Below are 17,868 nucleotides of genomic sequence, written 5' to 3' on the forward strand. Positions count from 1 at the left end.
TCTGCTTCCAATACTTAAGTTAGTGGTGAATATGAGAAGTAAAATGGAAAGAATTTCAATATGGATAGATCAATAATGAAAGAGTAAACAATTAGAAAAGGTACATGAACCGTTCATTTTCCTCACCTTTTGTAGGGTTTGCCTATCATGAGTTGGTAAGTATGTCAGGTAAAGTAAATGTCATCGGCGAACAAGGAATCATCTATTGAATTTGAGTACCTAGTCAGGATCGAGCCCACTTTCAGGCCTACAAGCCTTTTGGGCTAGGTTTGGTTAGGTCTTACCATAATCATTCATTCCAACTTATTTGAATTAGGATCCTCTGCATTTCATTTTAACTAGAGAATATCCAGTTAGTTATAGTGGATGGGTATTTTTGTCCACGCAAAAAGTGAAAAAACAAAAATACCTATTCACTATAATTAACTGGATATTCTCCAGTTCAAATGAAATAGAGAAGATCCTGTTCCAACTTATTTAGCATAAAAAGTTACAAAAACTACAAAGATAAGTTCCCTTATTGTGGATACAAGCAGCAATAAAGCTTGCATAGATATTTGACCTAGAGCAACATAAAGATTCTTTAGTTAAAATATTATTTAATGTCTCTTTCTTATATAACAGTATTATTGTTAGACAACAAATCTAGGTTTTGTTTAGGGAAATCATATCTAAAATCCTTAGGTAAACGCGCTTTTTTTAAAAACTCCCTGGGTATTTTTTTCGGAAATTTAATCCCTGGGTCACTCGAGACTACTTAAAAACTCCTTACCGTTAATTTTTGTTAACTTCCGTTATTTGAGTTAAACGCACCGTTTTACTTAAGTCCACCTCAGTAGAATTTTGTATCCTACGTGTTCACATTGGACACGTAGGATATAAAACTCACCGTTTTGGACCATCCAAAACGGTGAGTTTGGCTTAAACTTGAGGGCTTCTTTTTTGAAACCCTCAAGTTTCATACGGTCACAATACCAGCCTCCCGATACACCTCAAGCGGCAACCCACCGACGCAGACCCCGCCGGCGACAGGACCCACCGGAGACAGAACCACCGGCGACAGAGGCCACCGGCGACAGTACCCACCGGTTAAATAACCCATTTTGGCGTCACTTTTCCGGCTAGGTTTCCGTCAAATCACAATATTTTGAATCGGAAAAAATCTGGTTTCGACGAAGGTATTTTCCGAAATTTCTTTGTGGGTTTTGTTGATTGACTGAAATGGAAGCCTTTAATAGTTGTTTTTTGAATTTTTTTGTTGTGTTGGAAGCATTTGGTCGAAACCCCATCCCCAACCTGTTTTTTGTCCAACATCTGTCCCCATCCGCAACTTGTTTTTTGTCCAACATCTGTCGAATATTGCACTTTTGAGCCAATATTAGTGTTGATTGGCAGTGGGTGTGGTCCACCTTGGTTGTGGTCCTGGAATGAGACAGTTGTTGTTTCGTGTGCACTGGCAGGTTTGGTCAAGGGGGATTTTGTCGTGTTAGGCAGAAGGGATTCTATCAATTTTTTTCTGTGGGGCTTAATTTCCTTCCATTTAATGTACAACTCAACTTGCTCAATATACAACTCACCGTGCTCATTCTAGAAGGGGATTGATGTTCTGAATTTGTAGAAGTCAAATTTGGTGTTTAATTTATCTGTTATTTTAATATGGGATTTAATTTGGATGAGGCATTGATAATGAAATAGTAATTTGAAGATGGTATATATATATATATATACTGTTCTTTATATTTAAAATTTTTTTCCTTTAGTAGTTAGCTCAACCACATTTTGCCTTAAACAGAAGGTTTTATTATCTCATGAGCTGTCTTCTAGGATAAATTGTCTATATCCTCTTGTGATAGCTTTCCAATATGAGATTTAATCTCTCACGCTCACAAGTGTATATAATTGCACCTATATTCAACTACTTTCTTGGATTACATGCCCTCCATGCTATTGTGCATGGAAAAATTTCATGTCAATCTGGTGGGATTTACTATAATCTAAAACTTATTTATTTATAAGCTTGTTTAAAATTCTTTTTAAAGAAACTTTATCTTTAACATTTCCAGATTAGACAGTTTCTAATCTTTCATTCTCTTAATATTTAGCAAGCATGATGGACATGTATATTAATATAATGTAATGGTGACTTTGGCAAAATAGTGATCCTATGGAAAGTTATTAAGTAGCAAATGTAACTTAAACCTGCCTCTTTTACGTATATTGATGAATTTTTGCATAATTTAAGGCATTGAATAGGTTAATGGTTCTTATAGAAAGAGAAATTTTTTACATGTATTGTATGCATTTGTTGATCTTTCCACATATAACAATGAGCGAAAAGTGCACTTTGCACCTATAACATGCATGTGCAAAAGTATATGTTTATTATTACTATTATGTTTTGTCCTTTTTTCCCAATTGAATGGTTGCCAACTATGTCAACCTAACTTCCAAAATCAGCTTAAGTTGGGCATCTTGAGTCCAAAACATGCATGTATAATTTTTAATGATATATATATATATATATATATATATATATATATATATATAAATCATTTCATTTCATGCAATAGATAGATATTATTGTTTTTTGTGTTTTCTTGTATTGACAAATATTTTTTCTTACACTCTTTTATATTTTTTCTTACACTCGTTTATATGTTTACAGATATGGCTGTCAATATAATCATGCACCACGGTGGAACAATGACCCATACCCCATTTAACTACGTTGGTGGCGACGTCCATGAAGTGAAAGGCTATGATGTTGACTATTTTAGTATGTGGGAAGTCAAAGAGTTGGTTCGTGACTTAGGATACATGAGCGACGTTAGATGTTGGTATAATGTCGGTGATGGTCCACATAATCAAGTGATATCTTTAAATAGTGATGCAGACGTTGTAGATTTTGTAAATATTATGGATGAGTACAGAGCACAAGATGTTCATTTATACGTTGAACATATGGTGGACAGTGCTATAATAGTAGATGAGCATTTATTTCTTGAAGCTGTTGAAGGACAACATGGAGAAGGTGGTAGCGGGGTGGGTGAGATACCTAATACTGCCCAGCATGACGGAGATGGAGAAGGTGGTGGCGGGGTGGGTGAGATACCTAGGGCTCCCCGTCATGACGGAGATGCAGAAGGTGGTGGCGGGGTGGGTGAGATACCTAGGCCTCCCCTTCATGATGGAGATGGAGAAGGTGACGGGGTGGATGAAATACCCCGTGCTGAAGGTAGTATACTTATTTCTTATTTGTTAACTTAATTGTTTTTTCAAATAATATATCATGAGAGCACTTAGCCTTCCCTTCCTGAATGACTAACAACAAATTTGATTGTTTCTTTTAGGGATGGAGGAGATACCTAATGCTGCACGTGAAGATGGAGATGTACAAGGACAAGGTGGAGAAGGTGGACATTCTCAATCAAAACATTTCAAAAGCCCCCGAGTTAAAACTAAGGCTGCCCGTTCTATTACGCCATCCAAGAAACCAAGCGGGCAACCGACCACCAGCCGAGGAGGTACATAGAAATTGAAATTGAGTTGGACTCTTATGTTGTCACAATTATTTATGGTTTTTATTAGTTGATTCTTTTGTTTTAGGTTTTTTATTTTAATTTATTTGTATATATTTTTCAGTACGTAGAAGAAGAAGAAGACGGGTTGCTCAATCGGTTTTACAGGACGAGGAAGACAATCAGAATGTTGGTGCGGACACCGTGCCCAAAACTGGTAAAAAAAAAAGTGGACGTGGTGGTAGGCCACGGAAGAAGAAAGTGGAAGAGGATATTGATGAAGTTATCAAGGAGTTGTTGACTGACTTCGAAGCAACCGATGGCGAGGATGAGGACCTTTTCTATGATGCTGCTGAGGTCAATAAAGAGAATGATGGGACGTCCAAATGGTGGGAAAAAGTTGACATTAACATAGGTGATAAAGGAGCCGATTTTGGGGAAGAGGAATCTGATGATGAAAGTGATGGTCTTGCAAGTTTGCAAGAAAGTGATGCTGCCGAGGTTGGAAAAAAAAGGAAGCGGTATAGACAGTTCAATCTGAAACATGACTTGAAGATTCCAGTGACGTTTGAGCTTGGGGATCAATTTGCAGATTCAAGTTCCTTCAAGATGGCACTGAAGACGCATGCTGTGCAGAAAGGGTTTGATTACAACTACAAGCACAATGACACGAGTAGGGTGAGTGCAGTCTGTAAATTAGACCATTGCTCATGGAGGATTCATGCCTCTACTGATGCTACCAGGACTTCTTTTCAAATTAAGACGTACTACCCGGTTCATATTTGTGGTAATCAGTACGAAAACTCCAGATGCGATGTTGAGTATCTTGTTCGTGCTTATAAGAGGGACTTCAAGGATGACCCCACGTGGACACCATATGCATTGAAACAGAGGGTGAAGAGAGACCTTAACATCGATGTTCCTATTGACCGTTGCTATAGAGCGAAGAAGGAGGCATTGCATCAAGTTTTTGGTAGGCACTCTAAGCAATATCGCCTCACACGGAGATACGCAATGGCAATACTCAGCACGAACCCTGGTAGTAGTGCTTTTGTACACAGAGATGGAGTATTCTTTCAGCGGATGTATATTTGTCTTGATGCATGTAAGAAGGGGTTCAGACATGGTTGTCGGCCCATAATTTGTTTAGATGCTTGTCATCTAAAGGGGGAATATGGGGGGCAATTGTTGTGTGCCATAGGCAAGGATGGCAACGACGACATGTTCCCCATTGCAATTGCTGTGGCCGAGGCAGAGACAAGAGATTCATGGCAGTGGTTCATTGCCATTTTATTGGAGGACTTATGCGGGCCAGAAGGCGGACTTGGTTGGACTATAATGTCTGACAGACAGAAGGTATTTAGTGTAAAATACTATTTATGTTCTTATTGTGTTATTTTATTCCTTTTATTCCTTTATGTTGTTCCATATAATTTAACATAAATTTATGTGTGTAGGGGCTTGGAATTGCAGTTGAGGCTGTGTTGCCACATGCTGAGCATCGCTTTTGTGTTCGGCATCTACATGCGAACCTCAAAGCGAAAGGCTACACCGGGAAAGCTATGAAGGATGAGTTGTGGGGGGCTGCACGTGCAGCCAATGTTTATGCGTTTGACCATCACATGCAGAATATATTGTCAATGGATAAAGGTGCACACGATTACCTTAGTGGTGTACCGAAGGCATCATGGTCCAGACATGCTTTCAACTGCCAAACCAAAAGTGATATGTTATTAAACAACTTGGCCGAGAGCTTCAACGCGTGGATTAAGGAAGCTAGGATTAAGCCTATACTGACTATGCTTGAAGAAATTCGTCTGCAAATAATGGCACGCTTCCAGCAGAAAAGGAATGGAATCCGGTCGACGCACTACACAATATGCCCAAAGATCCAGAAAAAATTGGAGAGGTCAAAAAGTGGTGCAAGGAATTGTATTAGTCGGTGGCAGAATGAGTTGGAGTTTGAGATCGAGGACATATACGAGCCACGGCGTTTAGTCCGGTTAGATCATCGCACATGCACATGTGGACGATGGCAGGTGAGTGGGATCCCTTGCTCACATGCTTGTGCTGCAATTTACATGCATAAACAAAAACCAGAGGATTATTTGGATGATTATTACAAGATGGACAAGTATATGCAAGGATATGCAGCTCGAGTGTATGGCATGGAAGGTCCACAAACATGGCCAGCTGATGATCCATGCGATGAAATCCAGCCACCTATCATTAGAAGGGCTCCTGGTCGACCAAAGATTAGTAGGCGAAAGGCTGTGGATGAGCCAACTAACCCCTACAAGCTAACCCGTAGTGGATATATTGTTAAATGTGGAAATTGTGGGGGTTTAGGGCATAATTATAAAGGTTGTCATTTACCTTTGAACCCAGACCGGAAGAGGTGGAAACCGAAGAAATATAAGCCAAAAAAAGATGCTACTCAAGCACAGGTAAAACAAATACATTTTACAACATAAGGTTCATATTCCAAAATTTGTTAACTTAATTATTATTGTACAAGTAATATAATAATTATTGTTGGTATTTGTCTGAATGTTTGGTTAAATTATTGTAGGGATCACAAGCTCAACCCCACCCAGAAGCAGAAGCCCACGGACCATCACAGCCAAGTGTACGTACACGTAGGGCTACTCAGTCACAGGTAAAATTCAAGTTTTTTTTTTTTATTAAGAAAACTCTTATTTCCCGATGATTCCATAGCTGCTCACTAATATATGAAAGTTTGCTAAAATTGGTGGTGGGTACTTTTCACAATTCTGGTTGAGATTATGGTATATTTCAATTAAATTAAGCTCGAATTTGGGTTAGTGTGAAGTGCATTCAATAAGCTGCTTTGAGCTGCAGCATTGTAAAGTGTATGTGGCGACCAATGGATTGTCCTAAGTCATCACCATACAAGTGTCCCACATCATTAATTCCTAATATTGTCACCAAGTTCTTCAATTCTACGGCTGTCAAAAAAATGAAAAATATATATATTACTTGTCATTCTAAAATGAGGAAAAACCAAAAGGTATAACTTAATATTGGTTTGTCCTGTTGTTGGCTTGTAACTTTTAATTTTGCTCTGCATCTCCAGCAATAATCCTTGTTATCAAAAAAAGCTAACTTTACTATAATAGAAACTGGTTATTGAGACTTAAGAGCAAGTCTTTGCTTATGTAATGGATGAACTCAGTATAGCTATTTAGGATAAGGTCCGATGGTGTATGCATTTTTTCAGAAAACATTGATGATACTATAATAGAAGCTAACTCTACTTATCAAAAAAATATAATCAATAAGTAATGGGAGCTAACTCTAAGCTGGAAGTTTGGGAGGGTGCTTTAAGTTTAAGGTTAAGGAGGGTGCTTTAATCTTTGATTTCTATTAGAAAATTGTCTATTTAAAGAAGTGTTTGTAGAAGTAATATAATAATTATTTGGAAATGCTTCATAATCTTTTCCTTTTTTTTTAACGCATTTTTTGGATCCCAACATGAACGACAGGCAGAGGTAGAGGCCCCCGGGTCATCACAGCCAAGTGTACGTACACGTAGGGCTACTCAGTCACAGGTAAAATCCAAGTTTTTTTGTGATTAAGAAAACTCTTATTTCACGATCATTCCCCCCCCCCCCCCTTTTTTTTTAACGCATTTTTTGGATCCCAACATGAACGACAGGCAGAGGTAGAAGCCCCCGGGTCATCACAGCCAAGTGTACGTACACGTAGGGCTACTCAGTCACAGGTAAAATTCAAGTTTTTTTTTTTTTTTTTATTAAGAAAACTCTTATTTCCCGATGATTCCATAGCTGCCCCCTAGTATCTAAAAGTTTGCTGAAATTGGTGTTGTAATTTAGTAAATTAGTCTGCGGTTTTTTTTTGCACTTAAAAAACTCATATACTTGTGCTTAATTTGTAATATTCACAATGATTTCCGGTTTTTTTTTTTTTTTATATGTTGGTATTTGTCTTAATTATTATTTTTGTTAACGCATTCTTTGAATCCCAACATGAACCACAGGCGGAAGCAGCAGCGGAATCATCACATCATGATAGTACACGTAGGGCTACACGTGTACTAAGAAGCCGAGGAAGTGGTGCCACACAATGATCACATTTATCACTTACAAGATCTCTTCATTTTGCCTTTTTCCCGTATACCTATTTCATAATCAAGTGATATGTCGGCTTTTTTTGTTTTATGTTTGTAATATAAAAAACAATTGGGGGATTCATTTTGGGACTTTATGTGCTTGTAAAATTCAATGTTGTTCATGAAGCATTAAACGTGCACTGTTGTATATTGAATTATATTTTGGAATTTCGTCATGGCAATTACCAATTCCAGATTGTATTAGTGGATGGATAAAATTAATTCTGTCTGCAAATTCTACTGTAGGGTTCAATATTTCAGACTTAAGAGCAACATACAAATAATCATAAATCGCCGCATACAAATAAAACTAATGCATGGAAATAGTTGTTCCAAAAAAGTAATCAGCCAACCTGATAATTACGAACAATCTGGATTTTTACATAATTGTTACATAGAAGCCATAACCATATATCCACGTGGACAACATAGCTCAGTAAACAATATCCTTGACAACAACAAAATAGATAGTCTATTCCACTGATAATAATCTAATTGCCTCATTCTCATGCCTCAATGCCCCATCAACCTTAGACAAATCAACAGTACACAAATCACCAACAAAAAAACCAACAAATATGTTTGGATCTTTAGTTGTCCCCTAAGTAATGACACTTCACATTTCAGGGAATGAACTTGTTTATACAACGCAGGTAGGACCTCCCTTCCGCGAGCACAAGTTTCTTCGTCATACCATTGGAAAAAACGACATTGGCCAACTTTCTGTAATTACACAAAAAAATCTGATAATTACGAACAAGTACGAAGTAATAACTATTTGTTAAAACCAAATTATCCAAATTCAAATACCTTTTTACGGTCATACATAGCACACCCATAGAATCGCCTCCCAGGATTTTTTATAGTAGTGGATGTTATAATTGGGCTTGTAAGTCCGCACCTACACTGCACAGGTTCCATATCCTCTTTCACCGATGATGTTATAGATGCCGACGACATTGACTGTTCATTTTACAGTAAAACCCACAATTATTAGAAGTAATCACAGTTCCCTAATGGGTTTCACTAAATAAAATTCACAAACCTTTTTCATCTTCCCATCGTAGAATTCGCTTTCATTGTATCCTATCCCGAAATCTTTCTTCCTCCTGTTCATCTTATAATATGAACCTAACAATATATAACTGACATGTGAGAGAATAATCAAGATCATAAAAGAAAAATAAAATCAAGCTTCCCAAAAAATTATTCTCACTTCAATTTGTAATCTAAACAATACTGGGAAAAAAAATGTACCATAAACCCTAAACAAAAGATAATCACATTGTTTAAAATGTGATTCCCCTGCAGAAATAGTACTGCTCAATTTGTAATCTAAACAATACTAAGTTGTTAGTGTAGTAGCTGGAGATGGTATATGAGCATAGGCGGCTCCCTACAAACATGCAAATATGCAGTGTAATCAAACATGCAATAAAAAGAAATTAGCCGTAACATCCAACCACGTATATAATACTGCTCAATTGTAGAATGATGAAACTTCCCTAAAAAAATTTACGACGTCATCAAAACCCAACCAACCACAATCTATCATATCCCAACAATAATACCACTTTTTTCTCCATTGAAAAATACTTTTCTTCCAAATGTTAATACTAATATGATTAACATTTCTTCCAGTAATTGACCTTTCTTCTTATCAACTAAAAAGGTGGCAAAAATATTGGAGGACCTAAAAACAAATACATGCATAGAAAAGTATGGCATGAACTATTAGGTAAAAAAAAAAAAAAACCAAAATTTCAAAAAATACTGTTCAATTGTAGCATGATGATGCTGGCGTAAACTATGCACAAAGAATTCCTATTTTCATGTCCTCGACAATCCACCATTTGAGTAGAGAAGCAAAAAAATCAAATAAATAGTTATACAGATGAAAAAATCCCCCTTGACCAACTTGCCAGTTCACACGAAAAAACAACTGTCTCATTCCAGGACCACAACCAAGGTGGACCACACCCACTGCCAATCAACAATAATATTGGCTCAAAATCGCAATATTCGACAGATGTTGGACAAACAACAGGTTGGGGATGAGGTTTCAACCAAAAGCTTCCAACACAACAAAAAAATTCAAAAAACAACTATTAAAGGCTTCCATTTCAGTCAATCAACAAAACCCACAAAGAAATTTCGGAAAATACCTTCGTCGAAACCAGATTTTTCCGATTCAAAATATTGTGATTTGACGGAAACCTAGCCGGAAAAGTGACGCCGAAATTGCTGATTTAACCGGTGGGTACTGTCGCCGGTGGCCTCTGTCGCCGGTGGTTCTGTCTCCGGTGGGTTCTGTCGCCGGCGGGGTCTGCGTCGGTGGCGTCTGCGTCGGTGGGTTGCCGCTTGAGGTGTATCGGAAGGCTTGTATTTTGACCGTATAAAACTTGAGAGTTTCAAAGAAGAAGGCCTCAATTTTAAGCCAAACTCACCGTTTTGGATGGTCCAAAACGGTGAGTTTTATATCCTACGTGTCCAATGTGAACACGTAGGATACAAAATTCTACTGAGGTGGACTTAAGTAAAACGGTGCGTTTAACTCAAATAACGGAAGTTAACAAAAATTAACGGTAAGGAGTTTTTAAGTAGTCTCGAGTGACCCAGGAATTAAATGTCCGAAAAAAAATACCCAGGGAGTTTTTAAAAAAAAGCGCGTTTACCTAAGGATTTTAGATATGATTTCCCTTTTGTTTATTAGGTTGCCTTCTATTTTCCTTATTACCAGTTTACTTGTTTGCCACTCCCTGTCTTATTTTTTACACATTGCCTTGTTTACCACACCTTAGATTCTATATAAATACAACACAATGTAATAAAGTTACATTGAATTCAATACAATAAAGATATGTAGCCTTACATGATACATAGTGATGAACGTAGTCTTCTAAGACTAAACCACTCTAAATCTCTTGTGTTCTCTTCCTCTCTTACTTTCGCTATTCTTTCTTATTTTATACTTTGCACAATATTTTATATGGTATAAGAGTTACCAATTTTCTGGATTAAGAGCCTCCTTGATGTTTCTCACTCTGAAATCAACGCATCCAAAACTTCGTTGATATTAGCTTTGCACTTGATGAAAAATAGGAGTCCATCTTGTCTAGACTCATCAATTTCACTTAGACTTTAGCTCATGCCCAATTTTTTATTGGTTCTGCACCAAATCCTCTTCATCAACCCCCTCCCCCAACCCCCCAAAAAAGAAATTTATTTTTAGGATAAAATCCACATACTCTCCTCAAACTATCACCCAATTGACTATGTTCATCTAACTTTCAATTATGACAATATCCTACCCAAACTACCAAAATATTATCAATATCTCCCTCAAGGCTAGCAAAAAGATCAAAATGCCCATATATATATATATATATATATATATATATATATATATATATATATATTTCTCAATATAACAAAAATACCCCTATAACTCAAAAATAATAATTTTTAAAAAAATGAAAATTTTAATTTAAAAAAAAAACAATTTATTTTTATTTTTTAAAATGAATTTTTTTTTGAACGATTTTTTGAAGAAAAAAATGGAAATTTTTATTAAAAAAAAAAACCAATTTTTTTTTTAAAAAAAATTTATTCGATTCTTTTTAAATATGTTTTGAAAAACAAAAAAATTATTTTATTTAAACGAATGTTTTTTTTTTAACGGAAAATTTTATTTAAAAAATTAAAACATAATTTTTTTATTATTATTAAAAAGGAAAATTTTCAATTTTTTTTTAAAAAAAAAATCGGAATTTTTTTTTAAATTTTTTTTTCTTATAAAAGTTTTTTTTTTTTTTTTTTAAGTTTTTTCCAGAAATTTTAGTGTTTTTGTTTTTATTTTACTAAGGTAGTTTCGTTATTGTGAGGACATTGACAACGTTTTGGTAGTTTGGGGAAAACATTGTTACATTTGATAGTTTGGAGGGACATTATCAATTAGGTAGTAGTTTGAGAGGATATATAGATTTTCCCCTTATTTTTATTTCCGAACTCAAATTTCCACCTTAAGTATTGTGTTAAAAAACAAATCTAGGTTTTTCTTATCAGGTTGCCTTATATTTTCCATATTAGCAACTTACTTTATTTTTCACACATTGTCTTGTTTACTTACCGCACATTAGTTTATCTATAAATACAACACAATGTAATATAGTAAATAAGGTAAAATCCATTTAACCTCATCAAACTATCACTACAATGACAATCTACCTCACAAACTATCAATTACGATAAGTTACCCCAACAATGTAGCCTCCAATGCTAGCAAAATGATGAAATTACCCTTATAAAATTTTTAATAAGACAAAAATAGCCTTAAAATTTTGAAAAAAAAAATAATTTTTAGTATTATTGTTTTTATTTTAGTAAGGGTAATTTCGTCATTTTTTTAAGATTAGGGATACATTATCATTGTTTTGATAGTTTGGGAGGTAAATTGTCACAATTGATAGTTTGGAGAGTAGATTGTTATTGAGATGGTAATTTGAGGAGGTTAAGTGGACTTTACCCTAATAAATATGTAATCCTACGAGGCACTTATTAGTGGTAGACATAGGTCTTGAAAACCGAACCACCCCAAATTACTTGTGTTCTCTTCCTCTCATACTTCCTCTATTCTTTTCTTATTTTATATTTTACATAAATTTTTAAAATTACAATTACAAATAAATGATTAAATTTATTATTTTTTAATTAAGAGGGATGAAAACTTCCTATGATATTAATGCCTATATCATGGCTTTTTTCAAAATATTCAATAAGGAGCTCATCATCTCCAGTGGTGGAGCCAAACAATTCATATTGGGAGTGCGGCTAAAATTTTTTTGAGAATGCCAAGTGAAACTTGGGTAGGAAAACAGCCAAAATAAATAAATAAAAATAAAAGCCACGGCACCCCCAAAGCCTCAAGTTTGGAGCCACTGATCATCTTGCAGAGGATAATGGATATCATTGTCTCTAGCTTTTGCTATGATTTTCTTTCAATTGTTCAATTATCCTTAGACTAAGAGCATGTTCGAAATTGTATTAGAAAAATAATGCTTTTAAAGTTAAAGTTTTTTTTTAAAAAAAAAAAATTTAAAAATCTTTCATTTTAAGTGTTTTCCAAAAGTGCATTATTGTCAATTTTTTAAGTAAAAAAGTAAAAAAATTAATTTTTTAGTTTTTTTTTTTTTTTATCAAACATACTTTTTATTTTGCACAATTTTTTAGATATTAAAAATACATTGTAAACTTCTTTAACACAATTCCAAACAGACTATAAAAACATTTAAATTATTTTATCCATCATGCTAATTGCATTGTCAGGTATGTAACAACAGCCGCATGTATATACCTATATAACCTATATTCAAAAAGCAAAAACAAAAAAAATAAGATAAGCAAAAATATCTGGTTGTCCATGAATTCAGGAACTGTAATAATTATGAGTTAAGAAATAATAACATACCAATGAAAAGTTGTCCACCAAAAATTAAAGAAGGGTTTTTTTTTTTTTTTTTGGGGGGGGGGGGGGGGGGGGGGGGGAGAAGTATTAAAGAATAGTTATCTATATATTTTACTGCACATCTTTTTAATAAAAATAGAAAATAGAAAAAATAAAAATAAAAATAAAAAAATAAAAAAAAAACATAAAACGTAAAACGTAAATTAGGGTGGGATGATCATATGGTCTTCCATTAAGATGTCAAATATTTATATATAGAGTTAGTCTGTTAGATGTGCTTTGAGGATACATGTTGCCCCACCATGAGTCTATACAAGACCCTTTTGGCCTATATATATATAGATAAAACAAAGGAGCCGAACCCATACATGTCATACCTTAAAAACATGATGCCCATGACACTTGACCATATTTTCTCTTCTTTTTGATGAATATCTATCTGGACATTCATCCTTTTATGCAGGGAACCCTAGAGTTAAAGGTCTCCCCCCAGGTCAACAAGCTCTCTTTCTCGGCATATGGCATGATTGGAAAGATGTTAGGCATAATGGCCAGAAGAAAGTAGTTTGGTAAAATTGAGAATGAGAAAAATACAATTTACCTCCTTCAAACTATTCACTTATTTGCATTTTTAATCCTAATGTTTAAAAAGTGACACTTTATCCCCTAAAATATCAAACATTAACACTTGATTCCTATGAAGTACACTTTACCCCCTAAAGTATTTTGAATTGATACTTTACTCCCCTGAGTTGACACTTTATCCCCTGAAATAACTAAGGTAAGGTTGTCAGACGTTTATTGTAATTATTTTTTTAGATGTGTCGTGTGTGTGTGTGTGTTTTTTTTTTTTTTTTTTGAAATGTTTTATAAAAATAAAAAAACATTTTGATTTTTGAAAAGAGTTTTGTAGTTGCAATTTGTTTTGAAAAGTCTATTAGTGATGAATTCCACATTTAAAAATTCATTTGAATAACTCATATTTAAAAAATTAACAAAATTTATAAAATAAAAAAGAACCCCTTATATGTTACAATCATAGGGAGGACTTATTCCAAACACCTCCGACTTAAATAGCTGTCAAAGTGGTTTCTTAGATTTAGTAAATCATCGAATCGATGTCACATTGGATCAAGCACTGAGCTGGCGGAATGAGAACCGACTTTGCTTTTTCTTTATTTATTTTTTTAAAAAGTTTGCCTTTCCATATGTTGGAAACCTAACCACCCACACAAATAATTAACTGGACCAATATGTTCTTCTTTTTCGAATTTTATAAGATTTAACCGTTGGAGAACTTTGAGCATGAAGGAGGGATCGATCATCAGAAAAAGGTCTAAAAGCACCAACGGACACCAGGACCACTCGACCGTTTGAGTTTGAGACCAAATGGATTACAGCAACCAACCATCCACTAGTTGTCATTTTTGTCATAAAGCTGTCTTAATTAACGGTTATATATGTAAATACATGAGAAACAAGGGAGAAAGTTACCCTCAATTCTGAATTAATTATATAAGTAAAAATTAGAATTTTTTGGTTTTATAATTAATAAAAATAAATTTATTGCCAAGTCGTCTTGCAGTTAGTAGGTCACAATTCGTGTCGGGTTTGGGACATGAATATAAAACTTTTTTCTTTTTTGACATGTCCACACAAAATGAGGGAAAGAGAGAAAGAAATTCGATCTAATGATATTTGCTTCATAATGTGTGGTTTTTCGCCAATTGAACTACTCATTAGGGACAATATAAAACTATATAGGTGAATCATAATCTAACCTATTTAATTAAACTAGTCATACTCCTCAACTTTAATTCGCTAATTTTATATTTAATTCATATCAAATTTACATATTGTGTTGAAATTTGTCAACCAACTTCGTGATTGCTTCTCTTTCTTTTTTTTTTTTTCTTTTTTTTGTTTTTTTAAATAAGTACAACAGAATAACCTAACTAAATACAAGAAACATTACAACAACAAAAAATAGAAAGGAAATTGCTAAGTGTTCTCTTGATGTTCTCGTTTAGGCAGATAACTAGCAATACACCACTAAAAAAACAGCAACAAATGAAAAAAGACATTTGTGTGGTCATGATGCGTGGTCTCCCACCAATTGAACTACTTATTGGAGACAATATAAAACTATATAAGTGAACCATAATCTAATCTATTTAATTAAATTAGTTATACTCCTTTACTTTAATTTATTAATTTTGTATTGAATTCGTATCGAATTTACATATTATGTCAAATTTTGTCAACCTTCCTCGTGATTGTTTCTTGTTCTTTTGTTTTTTTTTTTAGTAGGTACAAATAGAAGAACTTAAATAAATATACCAAACATAACAACAATAAAAAATACTAGATATTCTCTTGATATTCTCCTGCTATACATAGAACTATCAATACACCGCTAAAAAAAAACCACAAATGAAAAAATCAAGCAAAAATACAACCATATCCAACATGAAAACCGTGGTGGCTGCTCCGACATGTGACACATTGTAAACATTTTTGTCCACCATTGGAGACGACGCCCCAATATTAAACTCGACAAAAGCGGGTAAAACAACAGGCTTCGCTGTTAGACGAGAATACCCTTTCATTATAGAATATATTTCCACCTTTAACCTCATCAAAGTACAAAACTACCCTCATCAATTCCCATAATGAGCTTCGGCCAGCTCCCACCACCACCACCACCCTTCTTTCTTTCTTTTTGAAGCATCCAAAGAGGCACCCAATCACATTTATAAAGCCACAGCTCACAGCTCTGTTTTCCAGAGCGAGCGAAACAGAGAGAGAGAGAGATTGGTTGCAATGGGGAAGAAGCTGTGGTCTTTGAAGAAGGTGGGGAAGGAGCAATGGCCGCGGAGGTTGTTCTCAGCTTTCAGATGGAAGCGGTTGGATTTCCAGACGACAGTCATAGACGGTGTCGTTTTCAAGATGCTCTCTGTGGTGGAAGGCGTCGTTCTTGTCTCCACGCTCTGTTTCTTCTACCTCTGCTGCGGTTGTCACTTCTGATTCATTCTCTGTATTCCTTCCTTAATCCTTTCATCATTTGTTCATTCTTTCTTCCATCTCTTTTCGGATTATATATGGGTTTTTTTGGTTCTTGCTTTTGTAATCACTGTTGGCGACACAAACTTGTAACTGGAATTCGTATCTTTGGTTTCATAGATTATTCATAAGTCATTGTGATTTTTTTTGTTATTTAGGTTAAATTTGATGCTTATTTTCTATGTAACGAGTAAAATAATCAATTATTTTGAAAAAAAAAAATCCATATATTTTGTTAAAATTACATGAATGGGGATGAATTCATTCAAATTACGTAAATGGATGGAGTCTAAAGTTTATCAATTATTAAAACAAATAAATAAAAATAATTGATAGGCAATGAAGTTTATCTCACTATTGGAAAATAATGCTTTGGTAAATATTAATTAGTAATTGATTTTATTGGCTGCTAGACGATGATGACGCTGGCCAAAGTCAATTGTAATGAAATTCCAATCCAACAAAATGGTGTTCTGTCTGGAGGTTCTTTTCTGTCCATTTCTCCTCCTGCCTTATGAATCTACCATCAAATCTCTCTCTCTCTCTCTCTCTCTCTCTCTATATATATATATATATATATATTAGAAATTAAGGAAAGAAATAAAAATGGTAGAAATCATTTATTGAGATTTTGACATCTTGAAGAAATCATCATGATCTGTTTGAACTTTGAAGGCTTCTTCTATATTCTCTTTTTTTGATGCGTAACTGTAAAAACAAGAGGTGGGAGACATTCGACTTCAGTTTTCAAATCAACTAAAAAAGAAAAGAAGAGGAAAAAAGAAAAAATATATATATATATATATATATATGATCAAATTGTAAAGCAAATTTCCCAAAATTTGTAATAAACCTACTTAAGACATCAAATTGTAATAAAATTATCGGCAATGAATATAATTAATACTAGTTAGATAATTAGAACCATATACATTTCCAACTTACTTTTATCACTCTCAACAAAATTAGGCGAGTTTCTTCGTAACAAGGGAGATATCGTAGTCAAGCAGCCCCAATGAAAACACAATAAGCATGAGATAATCTTAAATAGAGTTTTATTTGTCACCTCCACTTGGCCAATAGCTTGTTGACATCTCGGGGAAGAGTAGTAATTTTGGATGCTGAGGTCGAAGCACCATTCCTAGAAGGCTAGATTGTTGAATTGCTTGCCGTTGTCTGCAACGAGTGCCCAGTGGGACTCCAAACATGCAAACAATATTTCTCCAGATAAAGCTTTCAATGTGCTTCTTCGTAATGGTAGCCAACGCATATGCTTCTACCCACTTAGGTAAAGTAGTCAATCACCATCACCGTAAAAAACTTCACCAAACACTTTCCCAGGGGAAGGGAGCCGACAAGGTCTACTCCCCATTGAGCGAAGGGCCATGAAATGGTCCAAAACTGTCTGAGAAAGCTTGGCAATTTTCACAGTTTTGGACCATTTCATTGGGTCCTTCTGCATCATGGGTAATAAATCTCTAGCGTGGAGAGCCTTTTGTGCCAATGCTCAAGCTCCTAAGCGGTTTCCACATATTCCCTCACGAATCGCTCTGAGCACGTAGTTAGCCTCTTCGTCAGATAGGCAATGCAAAATTGAATGTGTAAAACCTCTTGGCCTCCTTATCATCCTCACGAAGCTTCACATCCCTTAAGTAATTGATTAATGATAG

At 34.8% G+C, this 17,868-nt stretch overlaps 2 protein-coding genes across 2 annotated transcripts; both read left to right on the top strand.

Moving 5' to 3' along the window:
* Positions 1-4,541: 4,541 nt before the first annotated feature.
* LOC148585839 (uncharacterized) lies at positions 4,542-13,700 on the top strand. The gene is made up of 4 exons (XM_088516784.1): positions 4,542-4,874; positions 4,976-5,965; positions 6,091-6,147; positions 13,599-13,700. Exons 1-4 carry the CDS (start codon positions 4,602-4,604, stop codon positions 13,698-13,700), a joined length of 1,422 nt encoding a protein of 473 aa, XP_088372910.1. The 5' UTR covers positions 4,542-4,601.
* A 2,125-nt stretch (positions 13,701-15,825) lies between these two features.
* LOC148585840 (uncharacterized) lies at positions 15,826-16,339 on the top strand. The gene has a single exon (XM_088516999.1). The coding sequence runs from the start codon at positions 15,959-15,961 to the stop codon at positions 16,160-16,162; it is 204 nt and encodes a 67-aa protein (XP_088373125.1). The 5' UTR covers positions 15,826-15,958; the 3' UTR covers positions 16,163-16,339.
* Positions 16,340-17,868: the final 1,529 nt, after the last annotated feature.

This window comes from Corylus avellana, chromosome 5 (genome assembly GCF_965113065.1).
Source record: "Corylus avellana chromosome 5, dhCorAvel1.hap1.2, whole genome shotgun sequence".
Classification (NCBI taxonomy): domain Eukaryota; kingdom Viridiplantae; phylum Streptophyta; class Magnoliopsida; order Fagales; family Betulaceae; genus Corylus; species Corylus avellana.

Excerpts from the sequence above, each read along its gene's own strand:
- LOC148585839 (XM_088516784.1), top strand. The coding sequence starts at position 4,602 with ATGTATATTTGTCTTGATGCATGTAAGAAGGGGTTCAGACATGGTTGT. Across the intron at positions 4,875-4,975 it reads TAATGTCTGACAGACAGAAG|GGGCTTGGAATTGCAGTTGA; the intron begins GTATTTAGTGTA and ends TTATGTGTGTAG. Across the intron at positions 5,966-6,090 it reads AAGATGCTACTCAAGCACAG|GGATCACAAGCTCAACCCCA; the intron begins GTAAAACAAATA and ends AAATTATTGTAG.
- LOC148585840 (XM_088516999.1), top strand. The coding sequence starts at position 15,959 with ATGGGGAAGAAGCTGTGGTCTTTGAAGAAGGTGGGGAAGGAGCAATGG.